Source organism: Pleurodeles waltl, chromosome 12 (assembly GCF_031143425.1).
Source record: "Pleurodeles waltl isolate 20211129_DDA chromosome 12, aPleWal1.hap1.20221129, whole genome shotgun sequence".
Classification (NCBI taxonomy): Eukaryota; Metazoa; Chordata; class Amphibia; order Caudata; family Salamandridae; genus Pleurodeles; species Pleurodeles waltl.
Window position 1 is genome coordinate 65,122,404 of NC_090451.1, and position 18,976 is coordinate 65,141,379.

The 18,976-nt window shown below is 48.8% G+C and overlaps 1 protein-coding gene across 1 annotated transcript in view; it reads right to left on the bottom strand.

Moving 5' to 3' along the window:
* Positions 1–1,286: 1,286 nt before the first annotated feature.
* The window catches only part of YJU2 (YJU2 splicing factor homolog), a 60,963-nt gene continuing 43,273 nt past the window's right edge, over positions 1,287–18,976 (bottom strand). The window contains exons 7-8 of the mRNA XM_069217161.1: positions 14,819–15,020; positions 1,287–2,234 (exon numbers count right to left, since the gene is read on the bottom strand). Of these exons, the coding sequence (XP_069073262.1) occupies positions 2,122–2,234; positions 14,819–15,020 (315 nt within the window). The 3' untranslated portion in view covers positions 1,287–2,121. The remainder of the gene's footprint in view (positions 2,235–14,818; positions 15,021–18,976) is intronic.

Here is an 18,976-nt window from a genome sequence, read left to right on the forward strand (position 1 = left end):
ATCTGGAATAATATGGACATCTGGGAATTATATAAGATCTTCATTATGCGCCTTCTCCAGAATTTTAGCAGATAAATGTAGTCTACATATAGGATGATAGCCTTTAGTGTCCTCTGGATCCAAAGAAAGTTTTCCAATAACAGACAGATAGACACCCTCTTCCATTCTGTTAGACACCGACCCACAGACAGTACCCTATGAAGAAGAACAGTAGAGACGACTGTCTTAGAAACCAAATGTAATACAAATGGTGGACAGGGGTCCAATGGTGAGCCTTACTTAGTGGTCTCAAGAAGTTTGATGGTTCTATCCTCAGTTATGGGAGTGAAGCAGGCCAGCATATTCTGACTCCAACATACTTCTGTAATTTCTGGGGTGGTGGGGGGAGAAATATTGCTCAAGATACTAATCTTACAATTCAAGGAGGATTCTTCATAGACACTATTCACCTTTGCCTGAAAAAACTCGGCCAACTTATTGCAAAATATTTGTGGAGGAATAAAAAGTTGAGCGTTATTGCAGTTAGCAAGAGAGGTAACTGTTTTAAAAAAGTTCTTTAGTTGAATCTTTAGCTGCACAATATCTAGATTTCTCCACGTTAATTTTTTATATTCTTCAATAACTAATTTATATTTAGTTATTTTCCTCACTATAGTAGGCTATTCACTTCTGAATTTTTATTTAAGTATTTTTATTTCTGGCTTGTACCATGGAGCAGAAGGATCTTTTCTAAAACTTTTTAGGGTTTTCACAGGCGCTACCTTCCTGGCTGCGTTGTCCATCCAATTTGTAAAATTGGCTGTGGACCCTACCAAATTGCAATTTAAGGCCTGGCTATTATTATTAGCAGCTCATCAAGTTCCAGGCTTACTATTTTCTGCCATCTCTGCGCCTGATGTCCAGTAACTCCTCACTGACATGTCAGAAAAGAGGCTGGGGTTCTGGCGCTTGGCGCTGTCTGCCAGTGGAGGGGTGCAGACGGCTTGCCTCTGGTACGCCTGCAGCACAAAGCAACTGACTTGCCACATGTTGGACACTCAGACCCGCACCTCACTCCTGGGGGGTGTATGACTGTTGTCAAGTCAGTGATGGACTGTAGGGTCATCAGGTCTGCGCCTCTGGCATTTTTTATAGGCAGTCATGCCAACTAGTACAGAGGTGGTGTGTGCAGGCTGGCACTGCCGCTCACTGTGCCCTGCAAGGAAAACTTCCACTGCCTGCATTACTGATCTCACACATCCAGGATGCACAATTACAGCAACAAAACACCACAAAAGGAAAAGATCTGTTTTTGACTTTTTAATTTAAAACCAGAGAAAATACCTACAAGGTAGACATATATAATTGGGAAATAAGGAATAAGATCGAGCAACCGGAGTACAGTATTGTCCCTCTAGCCTGCGCAGTGCTGAAGTGCCACACACCACCGCAGACTGGCAGCCTCCCCCGGGATCCATCACACAGCAACAGCCCCGCAAAAGAGGCAGGGAAGAGGCCTGACATCAAGCACACACTTCATTAAACCAATCACTGCTGCCGGCTGCCCGCTCTCCCTCTCTCGGCCCAACGGGGCCTGCAGCCTGGAGAGACGTGTCCATATCACACACGGGGCAGGTGCCCTCACCGGTCCATGCTGGTGCCCATGCTGCGCTCACTTGTACCAGTCTCACAAGGAAGAGTCTGTGCGGGGCCGGTGTAATGTGACCGAGGACAGCCGTGGCCACTGGGCTAAGCCAAGGCTCCTTGTGGGAGAGCAGGAAGCCCGGAGGAGAGGCAGACAATACCAGTTAATACTCGGCTCTACGGTTACTCCTCACATGTAGAAGTACTTGTGCAGAGGGGGAGGTGAAGAAATATAGAGCACCGGGTTCAGCCCTAGGCGAGGAGGAAGTCCACCGGCGGGGGTGTAGGATCCGACGCACATCTCTGGGTCTGTGGGACCCTGGCTCGCAAGCCGCCCTGCAGAGTATCGATCCATCTCATGTGCTTCCGGTACAAGGCCCCGTCCGGGTCCCGCCTCGTGGGCACAAGCTAGGGGACGCAGGACAGAGCCCGGGCCTTCATCCAGACCGCTGGCTGGAACAGCTCCGAGAGGCGGAGGCGGCTGGAGGCACAGGGCGGTCAGTCGCTCTCGCTGTCCGAGTATGCTCCAAGGAGGCTGAGGGAAGAGGCCACTGTGGAGGCGGGGACAGCAGCGCTGGAGCTCACTTCCTGTTTCTTTACGTCACCAGCACCTGCAAAAAAACAAAAGAGCACATTGTGGAATTCATTTTCAGAAATGTTTATCACTGTACGTGAATGTCTGAAGTGTAGCACACTCTCCTAATTTACACAGTCAACTAAAGTTCTTCTCTATCCAGCTGTATCTACAGTTCCTTCCATATCCACCTCTGTTATTACATAGCGCTTTGAAGCAGCCTAAGAACGGGGCAAGCATGCACGCTACCCCCAACGGTGATGCAAACATACCGGATACACCTAAAGGTGGGACAAGCATAACTGATACACCTAAAAGTGGGACCAGCATACTGGATACACACCTAAGGGCAGCAGAAGCATACCCGATACACCTAAGGGCGGCGGAAGCATAACCGATACACCTAAGGGCGGCGCAAGCATACCCGATACACCTAAGGGCAGCGGAAGCATAACCGATACACCTAAGGGCAGCGCAAGCATACCCGATACACCTAAGGGCAGCCCAAGCATACCCGATACACCTAGGGGCGGCCCAAGCATACCCGATACACCTAAGGGCAGAGGAAGCATACCCAATACACCTAAGGGTGGCGCAAGAATACCCGATACACCTAAGGTCAGAGGAAGCATACCCAATACACCTAAGGGCAGCGGAAGCATACCCAATACACCTAAGGGCAGCAGAAGCATACTCGATACACCTAAGGGCGGCGCAAGCACACTCGATACACCTAAGGGCGGCGCAAGCACACTCGATACACCTAAGGGCGGCGCAAGCACACTCGATACACCTAAGGGCGGCGGAAGCACACCCGATATACCTAAGGGCGGCGGAAGCACACCCCATATACCTAAGGGCGGCGGAAGCATACCCCATATACCTAAGGGCAGCGGAAGCATACCCGATATACCTAAGGGCAGCGGAAGCATACCCGATATACCTAAGGGCAGCGGAAGCATACCCGATATACCTAAGGGCAGCGGAAGCATACCCGATATACCTAAGGGCAGCGGAAGCATACCCGATATACCTAAGGGCAGCGGAAGCATACCCGATATACCTAAGGGCAGCGGAAGCATACCCGATATACCTAAGGGCAGCGGAAGCATACCCGATATACCTAAGGGCAGCGGAAGCATACCCGATATACCTAAGGGCAGCGGAAGCATACCCGATACACCTAAGGGCAGCCCAAGCATACCCGATACACCTAAGGGCAGCCCAAGCATACCCGATACACCTAAGGGCAGCCCAAGCATACCCGATATACCTAAGGGGCAGCCCAAGCATACCCGATACACCTAAGGGCGGCCCAAGCATACCCGATACACCTAAGGGCGGCCCAAGCATACCCAATACACCTAAGGGCGGCGCAAGCATACCCGATACACCTAAGGGCGGCGCAAGCATACCCGATACACCTAAGGGCGGCGCAAGCATACCCGATACACCTAAGGGCGGCGCAAGCATACCCGATACACCCAAGGGCGGCGCAAGCATACCCGATACACCCAAGGGCGGCGCAAGCATACCCGATACACCTAAGGGCAGAGGAAGCATACCCAATACACCTAAGGGTGGCGCAAGAATACCCGATACACCTAAGGTCAGAGGAAGCATACCCAATACACCTAAGGGCAGCGGAAGCATACCCGATACACCTAAGGGCGGCGCAAGCATACTCGATACACCTAAGGGCGGCGCAAGCATACCCGATAAACCTAAGGGCGGCGCAAGCATACCTGATATACCTAAGGGCAGCGGAAGCATACCCGATATACCTAAGGGCAGCGGAAGCATACCCGATATACCTAAGGGCAGCGGAAGCATACCCGATATACCTAAGGGCAGAGGAAGCATACCCGATACACCTAAGGGCAGCGGAAGCATACCCGATACACCTAAGGGCAGCGGAAGCATACCCCATACACCTAAGGGCAGCCCAAGCATACCCGATACACCTAAGGGCAGCCCAAGCATACCCGATACACCTAAGGGCAGCCCAAGCATACCCGATACACCTAAGGGCAGCCCAAGTATACCCGATACACCTAAGGGCAGCAGAAGCAAACCCGATACACCTAAGGGCAGCGGAAGCAAACCCGATACACCTAAGGGCAGCCCAAGCATACCCGATACACCTAAGGGCAGCCCAAGCATACCCGATACACCTAAGGGCAGCCCAAGCATACCCGATACACCTAAGGGCAGCCCAAGCATACCCAATATACCTAAGGGGCAGCCCAAGCATACCCGATACACCTAAGGGCGGCCCAAGCATACCCGATACACCTAAGGGCAGCCCAAGCATACCCGATACACCTAAGGGCGGCGCAAGCATACCCGATACACCTAAGGGCGGCGCAAGCATACCCGATACACCTAAGGGCGGCGCAAGCATACCCGATACACCTAAGGGCGGCGCAAGCATACCCGATACACCTAAGGGCGGCGCAAGCATACCCGATACACCTAAGGGCGGCGCAAGCATACCCGATACACCCAAGGGCGGCGCAAGCATACCCGATACACCTAAGGGCAGAGGAAGCATACCCAATACACCTAAGGGTGGCGCAAGAATACCCGATACACCTAAGGTCAGAGGAAGCATACCCAATACACCTAAGGGTGGCGCAAGCATAGCCAATACACCTAAGGGCAGCGCAAGTATACTCGATACACCTAAGGGCAGCGGAAGCATACCCGATACACCTAAGGGCGGGACAAAGCACCTTTGATACACATAAGGGTGGTACAAGCATCCATGACACACCTAAGGGAAGCACAGGCATCGACGACACACCTAACGGCGGCGCAAACATTCATGATTCACCTAAGGGTGGTGCAAGCATCCACGATGCACCTAAGAGCGGCACAAGCATCCACAATGCACCTAAAGGCTGCGCAAGCATCCACAATACACCTAAGTGCGGCCTAAGCATCCACAATGCTCTTAAAGGCGGTTCAAGCATCCAAAATACAATTCAGGGCCCACAACCATCAATGAAACACCTAGGGGACAGGCAAGTATACACGATACAGCTAAGGGCAGGACAAGCACACCTGATACACCTAAGGGCGGGACAAAGCTACACGATACACCTAAAAGCGGCACGAGCATCGACAACACAAGTAAGGGAGGCACAAACATCCACAATACACTGAAGGGCGGTGCAAGCATCGACAATACACTTAAGGGCGGCCCAAGACTCCACAATTCACAAGGGCAGCACAAGACTCCAGGATACACCTAAGGGCAGCGCAAGCGTTAATGATTCACCTAATGACGGCGCAAGCTTTAATGATTCACCTAATGACGGCGCAAGCATTCATGATACAGCTAAGGTCAGGACAAGCATACCTGATACACCTAAGGGAGGGGAAAAAGCATCCATCATACACCTAAGGGCAGAACAAAGCATTCATGATACACCTAAGGGCGGCGCAAGCAGCCATGATTAACCTAAGTTGGGCACAAGCATCCACGATACACCTAAGTGCAGCACAAGACTCTACAATACACTTAAGGGTGGTGCAAGTATAGGAAAGTCCCCTCTTTCTGGCATGGTTACCCCCACTTTTTGTCTGATGCCAGTGTGCTTAGACTGTTTCCACTGGGATCCTGCTAACCAGGATCCCAGTGATTGTGCTCTCTCCTCCAAATTTGGTTGAGTTGGTACTTATTACACCCCAACATTGGCAAATTGGTGTACGGCTGTAAGTCCCTAGTATATGGCACCTATGTACCCAGGGCATTGGTACACCGGGGGTCGCCCAGGGGCTGCAGCATGTATTATGCCACTCATGGGAGCCCATGCAAACTGTGTCTGCAGGCCTGCCATTTGCTGCTGGCGTGAAAAGGTGAATGGACCCTTTCACTGCTGGTCACTACACCAGGTCACTGTAAGTCACTCCTATGGTAAGCCCTTCCAGCCCAAAGGGCAGGGTGCAGGTACCTGTGTGTGTGGGCACTCCTATGAGCAGAGGTGCCCCTACGAACTCCACTTCATAAGCGCGGGGAAGACGTGAGCTATGCACTGGCCACAGGTCACTCACTACCTGTGGCCCACCTATATAATGGTAACTCCTAATCTAGGCGTATTTGGTATCAAACATGTCGGAACCATACTCCAATACTGATGCCAGTATTGATGGCATGATTCAATGCACTCTGGGGGCTACTTAGAGGATCCCCCAGTACTGCTCCTACCAGTCTTTCAGGGTCTGCGGGCAGCCCACAATGCTGCAGCCCCTCAGACAGGATTCTGCCCTCCTGCTGCTTGACCAGTTTAAGCAGGGGAAGGGAGGACAAAGGATTTCCTGTGGGAGAGGGGATACAACCTCCTCTCCCTTGGAAATAGGTGTCACTGGGCTGGGAAGGGGTAGTCTCCTCACGCCACCAGACTGCTTTGAAGGCACATTTGATGCCCTCCTTGCATAATCTGGTTTGCATAAGTCCAGGGACCCCCTGTCCCTGCTCCGGTGCTAAACTACACAAAGGAAAGGTGAGTGGCCACTCCACTGTCAATCACCACCCCAGGGGTGGTGCCCAGAGCTCCTCCAGGTGGCCAGTTGTTTCTGCCATCTTGGAAACAAGATGTGCAGAGGACCCTGGGAGCATCTGACTGGTCAGGTTAGGAAGCTGACCTCAGTGACCCACTCTGATATGTGGTCACCTCAGAGAGTGACCAAGTCCCTTTTTGGGCTGTTTAGGGTCACCCTAACAGGAGGGTCCCCAGATTCGTCATGCAAGATCCCACCAGGACCTCTCTGCAAAGGCATCTTCTGCTCCTGGCCACCAGAACTGCTGCTGGACTTCAGAGGAACCGAACAAAACTTCAATGCCTGCGACGACCTCTCCTTGCAACATTGTCTCCGTGGCTCCTGTCAGCCAACTGCAACATTTCCACAGCTGTGCATGCTCTGCGGTTGGCAAGACTCCAGCTGTACCAAAGATGCAAGAAGAAATCTCCCTTGGAGTGAACGAGTCACTCCCCTGAAACCGCAGGCACCTAAGGCAACGATGTCCTGCTGCTGGGCTCTGCTGTCCTTTGGACTTGCGAAGATTCTCCAACACAGGTGGTGGTGTTGAGGGGTCCTCTGGGTCCTCTCTGCCTACTGTCCAACTTGGGAGATGGTGAGCCCTTGCCTCTTCCTCCAAGACAGAACCCATGTGCACTGCGACTGTTGCAGCAACCAAGGCTTGTTGACTTCTGCTCTGAGGGAGCTTCAGGCTCCAAGTCGCCCCAGCCCCCAGCACTCTACATCTGCAAGGACAGTCTCCTCTCTGCTGCTCCAGCGACGTGGGACTCCACATCAGGTGTGCTGACTGGGCCTTACTGTGACTTACTCTGCCTGCTGTCAGTGGGTTGCTTGTGGGGGCTCCGACTGCTTCTGTTGGCTCTCTTGTCTTCACAGGGTCAGCCCGGACTCTCCTCCCAGGGTCAAGTCCCCAGGACCTTGCTGGTCCTTTTCAGCTCTGCAAATCCCCAACAGCTCCAGTTGCATTTGCTTGTGCTTGTTGGTGGTCCTCCTGACCACTGACCCATCTGTAATCCGGCGACAGACGAGGGACGGCTCCTAGGTAACTTCAGGGACTTCTCTGCTGCTCCAGGGCACCAAAGCTGGACTTCATTCATCACCGTCTCCCAGGATCTTCACCCACAGAAAGGTAGGCATAGCCTTCTGCCCCACCTGGACACTCCTGCATGGACTGGACTCTGTTCCCTTCTTCTGCAGGTCTTCCTCATCCAGAATCCACCGTTGGGTTTCACCGGCCTGGTCCTGCATTTTGCAATATTCCATTTACGAGTCCCCTTGTTAGCCTATAGGATGACCAGGTAACTTACCTCTCTTCTCCTGGTCGCTGGGGATCTTCTAGATGCTTACCTCTCTCTTGGGGTTCCACTCTCTCCCAACCCTTGGCTAGCTACTCCATATCCTCTGGTGGGGGACTCATTCTCACATTCCACTTTTTTAGTATATGGTTTTGCCCCCCCATAGGGCCCTCGCTATTTTATGCTTTTTCCCAATACTTACCTGTGCATATTTTGTTTGTACTTAACTCCAGAAGGGGGTTTACCTATAGTAACCTAGTTTGGTGCTCCTGTAATGAAGTAACTTTATTTCTGCAACACTGTGTGATTCCTTTCATGTGTGATACGTTACTGTGTGACTGCTGTGGTATAGCAAGTGCTTCACACTCCTCCTAGATAAGTCTTGGCTGTTTACCACAGCTAACACTAGAGAACCCTGGCTATCTAGACATTGTAATACTATCCAATAAGGGTTGACTTGACCCAGTATAAGGTGTAACGCCATAGGTGTCCACCACACACTGGACCAGCCTGCTACAGCAAGCATCCATGATACACCTAAGGGTGGCACAAGCATCAGTGACACAGCAAAGGGCAGGACAGGTTTACGTGACACATTTAAGGGTGGGAAAAAGCATCCATGATACACATAAGGATGGGACAAAGCATCCACGATACGCCTAAAAGCGCCGCAAGTATCCACAATACACCTAAGGATCGCGCAAGCATCCATGATACACCTAAGGGCTGCGCAAGCTTTCCCAATACATCTATGTGCAATGCAAGCATACATGATACACCTTAGGGCGGCACATGCATCCCTGAGACACCTAAGTGTGGTGCAACCATCCACAACACACCTAAAGCCGGCACAAGCATCAAAACACCTAAGGGTGAAGCAAGCATCCATGATATACCTAAGGGTGACGCAAGCATCCATGATATAGGTAAGGGCGGCACAGGAATCCACAATGCTCTTAAAGGCAGCACAGGCATTCACAATACACCTAAGGGTGGCACAACCATCAATGATATACCTTAAGGGATGCGCAAGCATCCATGATACAGCTAAGGACAGGACAAGCATTCCTGATACATATAAAGGGCAGGACAAAGGATACACTATACACCTAAGAGCGGCGCAAGCATCCAAGATACACCTAATGGCGGCACAAGCATCCATGATATATCTGTGCGGCACAAGCGTCCACAATACAGTTAAGGGCAACATAAGCATACCAGATACACCCACAGGCGGTGCAGGCATTCATGCTACAGCAAAGGTCAGGACAAGCTTATGATACACCTAAGGGTGGGAAAAACATCCATGATACACCTAAGGGCGGGACAAATCATCCACGATACACCCAAGAGCAGCACAACCATTCATGTTACACCTGGTGCAAGAATCCAGGATACACCTAAGGGTGGTGGTGCAAGCACATATGGTACATCTAACAGCAGCACAAGCATGCACGATACACCAAAGGGCAGAAAAAAAGCACCCGCGATACACCCAACGTTGAACCTAGCATCCACAATACACCTAAGAGCAGCGCAAGCATCCATGATGCACGTAAGGGTGGCGAAAGCATCCATGATGCACGTAAGGGCGGCGCAAGCACACACGGTATATCTAAGGGCAGCGCAAGCATCCAAGATACATCTTAAGGCGGTGCAAGCATCCACAATACATCTAAGGGGGGGCGCAAGCATCCATGATGCACGTAAGGATGATGCAAGCACACACTGTACATCTAAAGGCGGCGCAAGCATCCAAGATACATCTTAAGGCGGTGCAAGCATACACGATACATCTAATGGCGGCGCGAGCGTCCATGATGCACCTAAGGACGGTGCAAACATACATGGTACATCTAAAGGCGGCGCAAGCATCCAAGATACATCTTAAGGCGGTGCAAGCATACACAATACATCTAAGGGCGGCGCAAGCATTAAAAAAAAAACACACACACCATGAGCGGTGCGTCCCCATTTTCACTGTTGTGTAACAGATTGCCCAAGTGTGATTTGGGCCGAGATTGGGTTAAGAATTTAAAAAACAATCCTGGCTCTGGGAAAGCATTGTGGATGTTAGGAATACATAAGAATCAGTTGTGAAGTAAGCACACAGCCAAACAGTGTGAATTTAATGTTAGTGACTGGGTCATCATCAGGAAACACAATAGGGTCAGAAAAGGTGCGTCAAGATTCACACTGCCTGTCAAAGTTGCTAAGGTATCAAAAAGTGCCATTCATTCAGCGTAATGCGGAGTCAGATGGCGGAAGTGTTGATGATAATTATCTTCCAGGCACTAATTCGGAAGTCTTGCCGTCCTCTACTCTCCACAGATGAATCTTCTACAGAGGACGGTGTCCCTTCTCCTAATTTATTTACAGGACCGAGCATTTCAGGACGGGGTCGTCTAAATGTCTCGCTATCAAATTCAAAGACTACTGTTTGCATTAATGTAGTTTGCTGAACATTTTCTGTTTGACGTATGTTCTTTTTAATCTTACTTTTTGTCATGTTGTTCAACCTTAAATAATTTATATTTCTATAGTATGAGTCTCTGTTTTTATTATTACAAGTTTATTTATTTGTTATTAGGGGAAGGGTGGTGGTGTGTTATAGTACTTTTCATGTGCTCTGAACTTCTGAGACTTAATGGTGCACTCTTATTTCTTTAATTTATTTTGCACTTTGCACATCGGGTGCTGATTTGCACACCTTGTTATATATATATTTAAGTACCGACTTCCTCCGTTTTCAGATGAGCTGTGAAGCTATCGTTTATATCCTCTGTGCTTTTTAATTGGAGCCTTTTAACCGTGTTTGTCTTTAATCTTTCATGATGCTTTGTGTTTAAGGATGGAATGAAGAATTGAATGTGTTTGTCCTGCTGGCTCCATCCTTGCTGTGCTAGGGGGCGCTGCTCAGCTGCAGGGAGGCACAAGGACGCGAGCGGTGCAGTCATGGGCCCCCTTGTTAGTGACTCCTAGGACACCCCCATGCAACAGCCCGTTTGGAAACACAACCTTCTCCGAGACTGAATCCCGCGCTCCTCCCTCTCGTATTACCACCGTCTGGCTTGCTTACACCACGTGCCGGTGACACAAGAACTTCAGAAGACCCTTCGATGCCACCCGTCTCCTCATCTCGGGCCCAGCACATTGGTGCCAGCCGAGAGGGATCCGTCAAAGGACTCCTGGGGCCACCTTAACATGGTCTTCAGTTACAGGGAACTGAATATTCATAAAATACTAACATCAAGGTCTGAAAGTGATCAAAGCGCGGGCTCGAAGATGCATTTGTGGGCCTCAAGAAGCAGGCAGACACAAGCAGGTGTCTGCTGCCACCTGGTGGACACTGAATATAGCAGACTACATCCAGCGCGCAAAGCCAAAACCGCCCATGTATGCAGGCCCGCTGCAAAGGAGTATTGCGATTTCTTTACGTTCATGTTTAAAATATTAGTTGATCTTGGTTTGTGCGGCAGAATTTCCCTCTCGGAGGCTCAGACATGGAGGAATTCTCACTAACTCATACTTTTATCGGACTAGTGCAAAAAACCTGGCAACAATTCTAGAACAAACCCTCGAAGCAAACCCTAGTACATGCATATGAAATAAAACAGAGGCACGTCCCCGCCAAAGATAACCGAGTGGAGAAAATGCTGCCAGCAGCCCCCCTTCTGCATTTCCTTCAGAAACTGAAAGATATAACAGCACCCCACAACTCGAAATCAGGTACAGAATGATGGTGATTCCCTTTCCTGAAAACCCCAGTGTACCCTAAACTCCTTACTCACAGGACAGAACTGTGTATGGCCCCACTACTTTCCATTCCATGGCAAGCCCTCCATTGGCAGCCCAACTCTACATTCAGAACTCACTAGGGTGGCCACCTCACTCCACGTCACCATGTACACTGCATCCAGACCTGGAGTTTTGTGTCAAAGTCCAGTGCATTCTGGGTGTCGTAGTTTTGTTTTGCCTCCATGAAATTAATTACTACTAGAGCACCTGAAATCAAGGATTTAAAAGGAGAAGGTTCAGGACTGCACGGGGCCAGGTGCCCACTCTACAACTCAACTGACTTCTGCTCCTCTCATGGTTCATTTCTCCCATACCCTGTCAACTACTAGTTGTGAACCAAGCTTTACTGGCATCTTGAAATGCAACCCCCCCTACACTGCAGTTAAAACAAGCATTTGCAATGCAATGTTTGCTCGAGTTAGAGCTATTAGCGTTGTAAATTCCTAACTGGACTATTCTTGCACATAAATTGAAAATGAAAAGCAAACAAGTTGATATAAGCGGGCCGATTCAAAGCGCTATGGCCGCCGTGAGCATGATCGCAAAGGAGAGATACAAAAGGAAAAAGAAGTTCGCTTGCAGTCAAACTAATTGGCAAACGTGCAACTATCCATCTAACAGGGTCGGTGTCCAAGGCGGTACCAAAACCGCCCCAGGGAGTGACAAACGTAAAGCATTTACCAATGTCATCAAAGGATTTTTGGAAGGCGAGCCCATGAACTAGTTAGTGATGGGCGTGCGGTGCACGTGGTTGAAAGCCCACATAGATACAAACACACATGCTCGACCTAAAAAAAGGTTGCAGAGTGCCAATTTGCTTACCACCGGGCGGTTCTCCCAGCCACACCTATTTGGAAAATCGCTAGTCTCCAGGCATAAAGCTGTGTAGCGAGTTTACATTATACGGTAAGCAGAATATCTGGTGTTAATGAACAACAGTATCCCTGGCAGCCCTATTACTGAGTTGGAAACCTGTATTTTCAATGTCGATGATTTAACGTGACAGTACTAGCTGCTTTATGTGCCGATAGCCTGGTTACCTAGCGGGGTGTGGTCTGCCACGCTTTTCACGCTTTAGAATTCACGAAGCAGCGACACAGATTTCTGTAGTGTTCGTGTGCACGGTTGGTGTCAGTCTGCATTTAGAATAGACAACATGTTTCGGTTTTGTTTAGCTACTTGGCTTACAAGTTGGAGTGTACAAATTTACAAGTACTCCAAAGCCTGCTCGCTAAACGGAAATAAGCAGAGCCCAATTAAATGGCTGTTCAGTGCTGTCTGCAATTAAAAGTCTGTTTTAGGAAGGGTCTGCACATTATTTGCAGCGCAGTTAAAAAAAACTCATCAAGATCTAACAAAACTAACACAGTTAAACAAAAATGACAACAGTTCGGCGACTGAATTATAAGCAAATCTCTGATAAGGTTTGGCTTCACGACTGCTGCATTCTTTTGCTAAAGCCAAACACGGTCATGTTGCAGGAATGGGAAAGAGGCCGTAGGAAATACTACTTCGGATTCACCAAGCTGCAACCATCATGCTTGGGGAACACAATTTTGCTTGTTCCCTATGTACCTGCCACAGAATTTTCTGTTTTCATTGTTTGCTACTGGTAGAAAAGAAACAGTCTTCACAGAAATCCAAAGCAGGAAGGCCATTGCCTGGTCGAAACAAGATTCAACTAGCCTGGCAGTCCTCTCTCCCTTTTACGAAGAAATATTACGCGCCGCCCCTCACGTTTAATCAAATATAAACACGGTTAGGAAACGCTTCAGATGATCAGAATAAATGAAAAACGTGAACAGGTTACTTAACACGCTGTTTTATGCAAAATGTCTAACACAGAGGCAACTTGAAAACAGTAAAACATGTCAAACTTACACCAATGTATTTTTCTTTATCTATCTGCATGTCTCGAGTTGCCAAGAGGGCCCTGGCACGTGGACACCTTCACTTTTTAGCCAAGAGGACTTTACATTCTTGGAGTTGGACTATCTATTTATCATCTTAAGTAGAGGCGTACAAATCCCAGCATGCTAAAGGCAGCTGGGCAGGAATCATGAGGCACCCAGCAGTGCTCTCGTGAGATGTTACTCAGAGGTCCCCTGCTGCACTTCACTTCGTCAACCTAGCTGTCCACCAACCTGAGCCTCTGGGGCTCATCCTAACATATGTTTGCGTTGGTGCTCGATGAAAATCCGTGTACTTATGCCAGTCAATGCCCATGTTTTATGCACAGCAGTATGACGTGTTCAAGTGCACGCAACATACAAAAATAAGCATTTGCACATTTTGAACAATTGTCATCTTTTGACAACAGAGCCCACAAGCAAAAAACAGAAAAAAGCTCTAATGAAGTTAGCAGAGCAGCCTGAGAAGATTTATGGCTCCATAAAGGAGGTAAGCAATGCCCTGTGTGGGATGTCATGAGTGCTGGCAGGGAGGGGCCCTGGAGAGAGATGTGATGCAATGGGAGGGCATATGGTGTTTATTTAGTAAAATCAGCTTATTTTAGGAGCAGGGTAGAGGACAGCAGTAGAATAAAGCCAAAACAAATGTCAGCTTGGGAGGAGCTGGGAGGAACTGAATGCTGCAATAAAACACAGGCAGCTATCAGTCTAAACAGTACAGTGAAAGGAGAGCACCAAAGAAATGTCAAAAATAGTCCGTCACAGCAACAGATACAGAAACCAAAGTGGGAAAATACAGTACTAGGTTACTGCTCTCAAACAGAAGAAGGAGGGAGAAAAAGGCAGAACTGACCGCTAGCGGGCAAGAATTTTGAAAGGACAAGGCAACCGACAAATGAAATTGCTTTAACCCACAGTATATGTATACTAAAAGTATACACCAGGTCAAACGCTAATGCTCGACCTAAAAATAGGAAGTGCTCTGAAAAGGACATTCGGATGGATCAGAAAAGACAATCCTTGGAACATAAAGTTCTTCTTTCTACACTCCCTCACAGCCACACCCTTTGTACCTGGAGGATTGGAGGAAGCAGGTGACCTAGCCGGCTTGTAAGGGGCCTGCCCCATTAAAGTCCCATTGCTGATGGGTGACTCCTGCTTCTCAGATGGTTTCTTTACCACAACCAGTCCTGCCAGCTGAGACTTGCAGCTCAGTTTCCCAACGCTCCGCTCCCAGCTCTCAGTTTTCTGCTTCTTCCTCTGGAGTTCAGGATTCTGCAGAAAAAAGAAAAGATTGCAAATAGTATCTCCGAGGGTATTCAGAAGGAAGAGGCGTTTTTCATGCCACCTCTATCAACTTATGCCACTCTTCTATAGCGCACTATCCTTCCAAGTGACGCAGCGCCACAGCCTCTTCAATGGAGGGCTGATCAGTCTTCTTTCCATCACTAACTCCTGCTCCTCATGGAGGAACTAGTTTTTCCTCAACTGAATAGAGCCATCTTCACAGCACGCCCCATTCAAGGACAACACGAGTGACTGGTTATCACCATTAACACATAACACGTCAGACATTGCACCCCCAAAAATCCTTATAATATGGAAGATGCAAAAATGTGGAGGAAAAAGGGAAGTTATCAAGTAAATCCTCATATCGCAAAATGGACAAGGCCATTGAAATTGGAACAAATCTCACATTTCCCCCAAACCCAAAAAAACAACGTAGGGAGAGTGTACAAAGCTGGACCTCTCTTTGCAAATATCCCCTCCACTTTGTGCTAGTGTTCAACTGTACCCCAATTGACAAAGGCTTTAGGACCACGTAAGTCCCTGGTAAATGCTTCCCCTGGTACCTATGGCTTGGGTACCAAATATGTTTCCTGAGAGCTACAGCATGGATATTGAACCCACACACAAACACAGGTAGACTGCCATTGCAGGCTACGTGAAAATGTGCCTACCACTGTGGAAACATGACAAGGCACACACACAGTGTGCCATGCCCACATACACTGCATGAGATATATGTCACCCAAACAACAGGCCCAAAGGTAGGGTGCATTATATTACATGTGAGGACATATCTGCATGAGCAGATATGCTCCTGTGATATCTAGTTTAATTACTAGATATGGCAAGTGAGCTGGGAAATCATCTTAAGGACATGTACTGGACACTGGTCATTACGAGTTACCCAGCTGCATGATTGCTTCAGTGAAACTAATGGTGTTTGGTATCAAACGCCTGTAGGAGGCTGGCTCTTTATACAGTATACCAAAAAGAGGTGTGCTGTGCAGAGTCCAGGGCGCCCTTGTAAGTGGACAGGGGCTTACTTTAACAATTCCAAGGTACTCTATGTGTGGTAGTGTGGCGGAGCAGCATTAGGCTTATCAGAAGGGAGCGTTAGGCATTTGTTACATGCACCTAGTCAATACACGACACACACACTCAAGGAGGAGATCCACAGCAATCAAGAAAAATTACACATATTGTTATATATATATTTCAAAACCAAAAACTTTGTAATTGGAAAGTACTTTTTAATCTATCACTTCTACAGATTTTAGCAGTTAGCAAACAGTGCATTTTCCCTATGGAAGAAGAAACGTGTACATACAGGTACTTGCAATATGATTTCGAGGGTCCCCTTTAGGAAGTGAGGTATTAGGGGGAACAAGTCCCAAGTTTCACCAGCAGTTTGGTTTTACCTGCCCTAGAGTGTCCGGGTGCAAAGGTGCTGGATGGGTTGGTAGCCTTGCACACTAGACCATAGGAATAACGGGGACCACCCAGAAATAGGCTGCAAAGAGGGGCTTGGGGACAACTCTGGGAGCTTCCAATAGGGGTGAGGGGGGACTATCACTCAGTTTGTGAGGGCCCTGGGTGCAAGAGGTCACTGGAACTGATGGTTTGGTATCAAACACCCTGTCCTAATGAATCTATACTGCTTCCAGTATTGGATTTATTATGACATGCACCCTGAGAGCACCTTATAGGTGCCCCTGAAAACCTACCCCTGTCTAGAGTGCCTAATGACTGGTATCTTCCCGCCTGCCACCATAGACTTATTTCTGATCCCCTCAAGAGGAGAGCTCCCGCTCTCAGAGGTCAGAAACAATTCCTGCTCTGGCAGGAGATGTTTACAACTCTTCCAGCCGAATAACTAGTGATTTAGCATATCAAGACAAGAGACTTTAAAGCCTCTGCTGCCTTTGATATGTCCCCCTGGCTTCCCCCAGACCTGGGAGATACCACCCCCTGTCCTGAGGCCCATTTAGCACCAGAGAAGGTGGGAAAATGAGCTTCTCAGAAGGTTTATCACAATTACAGGGCAGGCACACCCCCAAGGAGGGCCACCTCAAGTGGACAGCTGAGAAAGGGTTTCACCATTTTGAAGTTGGTTAAACTAGGAACTCTGGGTCTGGTTTATGCCCACTCAGTGGTCATGAAGGGGGTGCAGTCATCCCAGGGGTCAGTAGCCCATTGGCTACTCTATACTCCTTCTAATGCCCTTAAACTCAGTATTTAGGGGACCCCCTGACACCAGGACTTCAGATTTGTCTGCTAGGAACCAAAGGAAGGACAAAGAAGAGCAGAGACTGCAAGAAGTGAGTACTTTACCACATCTTGGCTCCACACCTCGCCCTGCTGCTGGAACCTAGACAATTTCACTAACCTGACTCGTCCAAAGGCTGTGCATCCTCCCAAAGCTGTGGAGGACTACCAGAGATGTTAACAGCCAAGCAGCATCTCCCTTGAGGTGGAGGAGCCACCCCCTGCATCTGCAGGCACAAAAAGCATTTAGCATATACCTTGTGTTGTTGGCTATCAGACCACAGAGGGAGCAGCGCGACAGGAGGGGGTTCTTGGGTCTCTAGGAGGTCAGCCCTGTATCTCTGCTGAGTTTAGAGATGCTAGAACCTTCAGATGCACCCCTGCTCCAACACCCGATCAGGGCACTTTCACCCACCAAGGCTAGTCAAGGCTCTTCTAGATAGGTCAGCCCCACACCAAGAGTGGGCTTGCTGTTTTTCATTCCTATCTTCTGCAGGTACCCAAAGAACCTTGACAGCCTCTGACACCAAGTGGCCAGCCAGTCAGCCAGCACCTCTGTATGTGAGCCGCACAGCCCGGGTATACAACTTATGCCTGTGTCCCCTAGGCCTAGGAGTCCCCACAAGCTGAGACCTGCATTAGGATTTGCTGGACTGGTCCCCCTGGCAGACTCTGTTGTTTGAGAGGTCCTTTAAACTTTTACCCCATTGCCCCATAGCGCTCAAGCCTACCAATGCGACCAGCACCCTCTGCACCCAGACTCCCCAGGGCAGTGCGACTCGAACTGCTGGTGTTTTTTTAAACCCTTGGCTCAAAGCACCTTAACCCCCTAAAGGATACCTTCTACGACCGTTTGCAAGTATACCTGTGCAGCATGTCTTTTCCTCTCATAGAATAACATTACCACATTCAAGACTCATGCCTTAAATCTGACAACCTTGATTTTCTACGGTTTACCTGTAAAAATCAACAACATTTAAAGTACTTACCTGATCCCGATGCCTAAAAATATATCAAATACTGTGTTATTTTTTTAAAATTGGTCTTGGATCTCTTATTGAGTGTGTGTCTCATTTATTGACACAGTATGTTCAGCAAGAGCTCAACATTCCCCCCTGATAAGCTCAGACTGCTCGACCACACTACCATAAGTAGATAACTCCGGGACTGTTAGAGCAAACCCCTGTAAGCCAATAAGGGATACCTGAAAAATCTGCACAGTGTACCTTGTTTTCGTACACTATATAGAAAGTAAGGTTCCGACAGGAAGCCACTTTTAAACAGATATTCAGTGTACCAAGCCCCTTCTGACCCAGTAAAGGTGAATCCCAGAATTGGCAGGGGGGGTGGGGGTTGGTGGCTTTGGAGGGAGTATTGTTGAATTCACTGATTGCCATGAAGAGTTCTCTCGCGTTTGCATTCTTGATGCGTCGATGATGGGCAGCAGTGGCCGCTCTGAAGGAGGCGAGGTCTTCGCTGGTTTTGCTGTATATCCATTTCTACTCTAGGCATCTGCAGGGGCGTTTGGATTCTTGGAGTTTGGTGGTGAAGCAGCTTGCTTTTTTTGGGATGAGCTTGACTGAAGTTGATTGGAGGGGGTCTAAAGAGTTGGCGCATTCGGTGATCCAGGAGTTGAAGTTGCATGCTGCGGCGTTGGCATCATCGGTGGGGGTGAT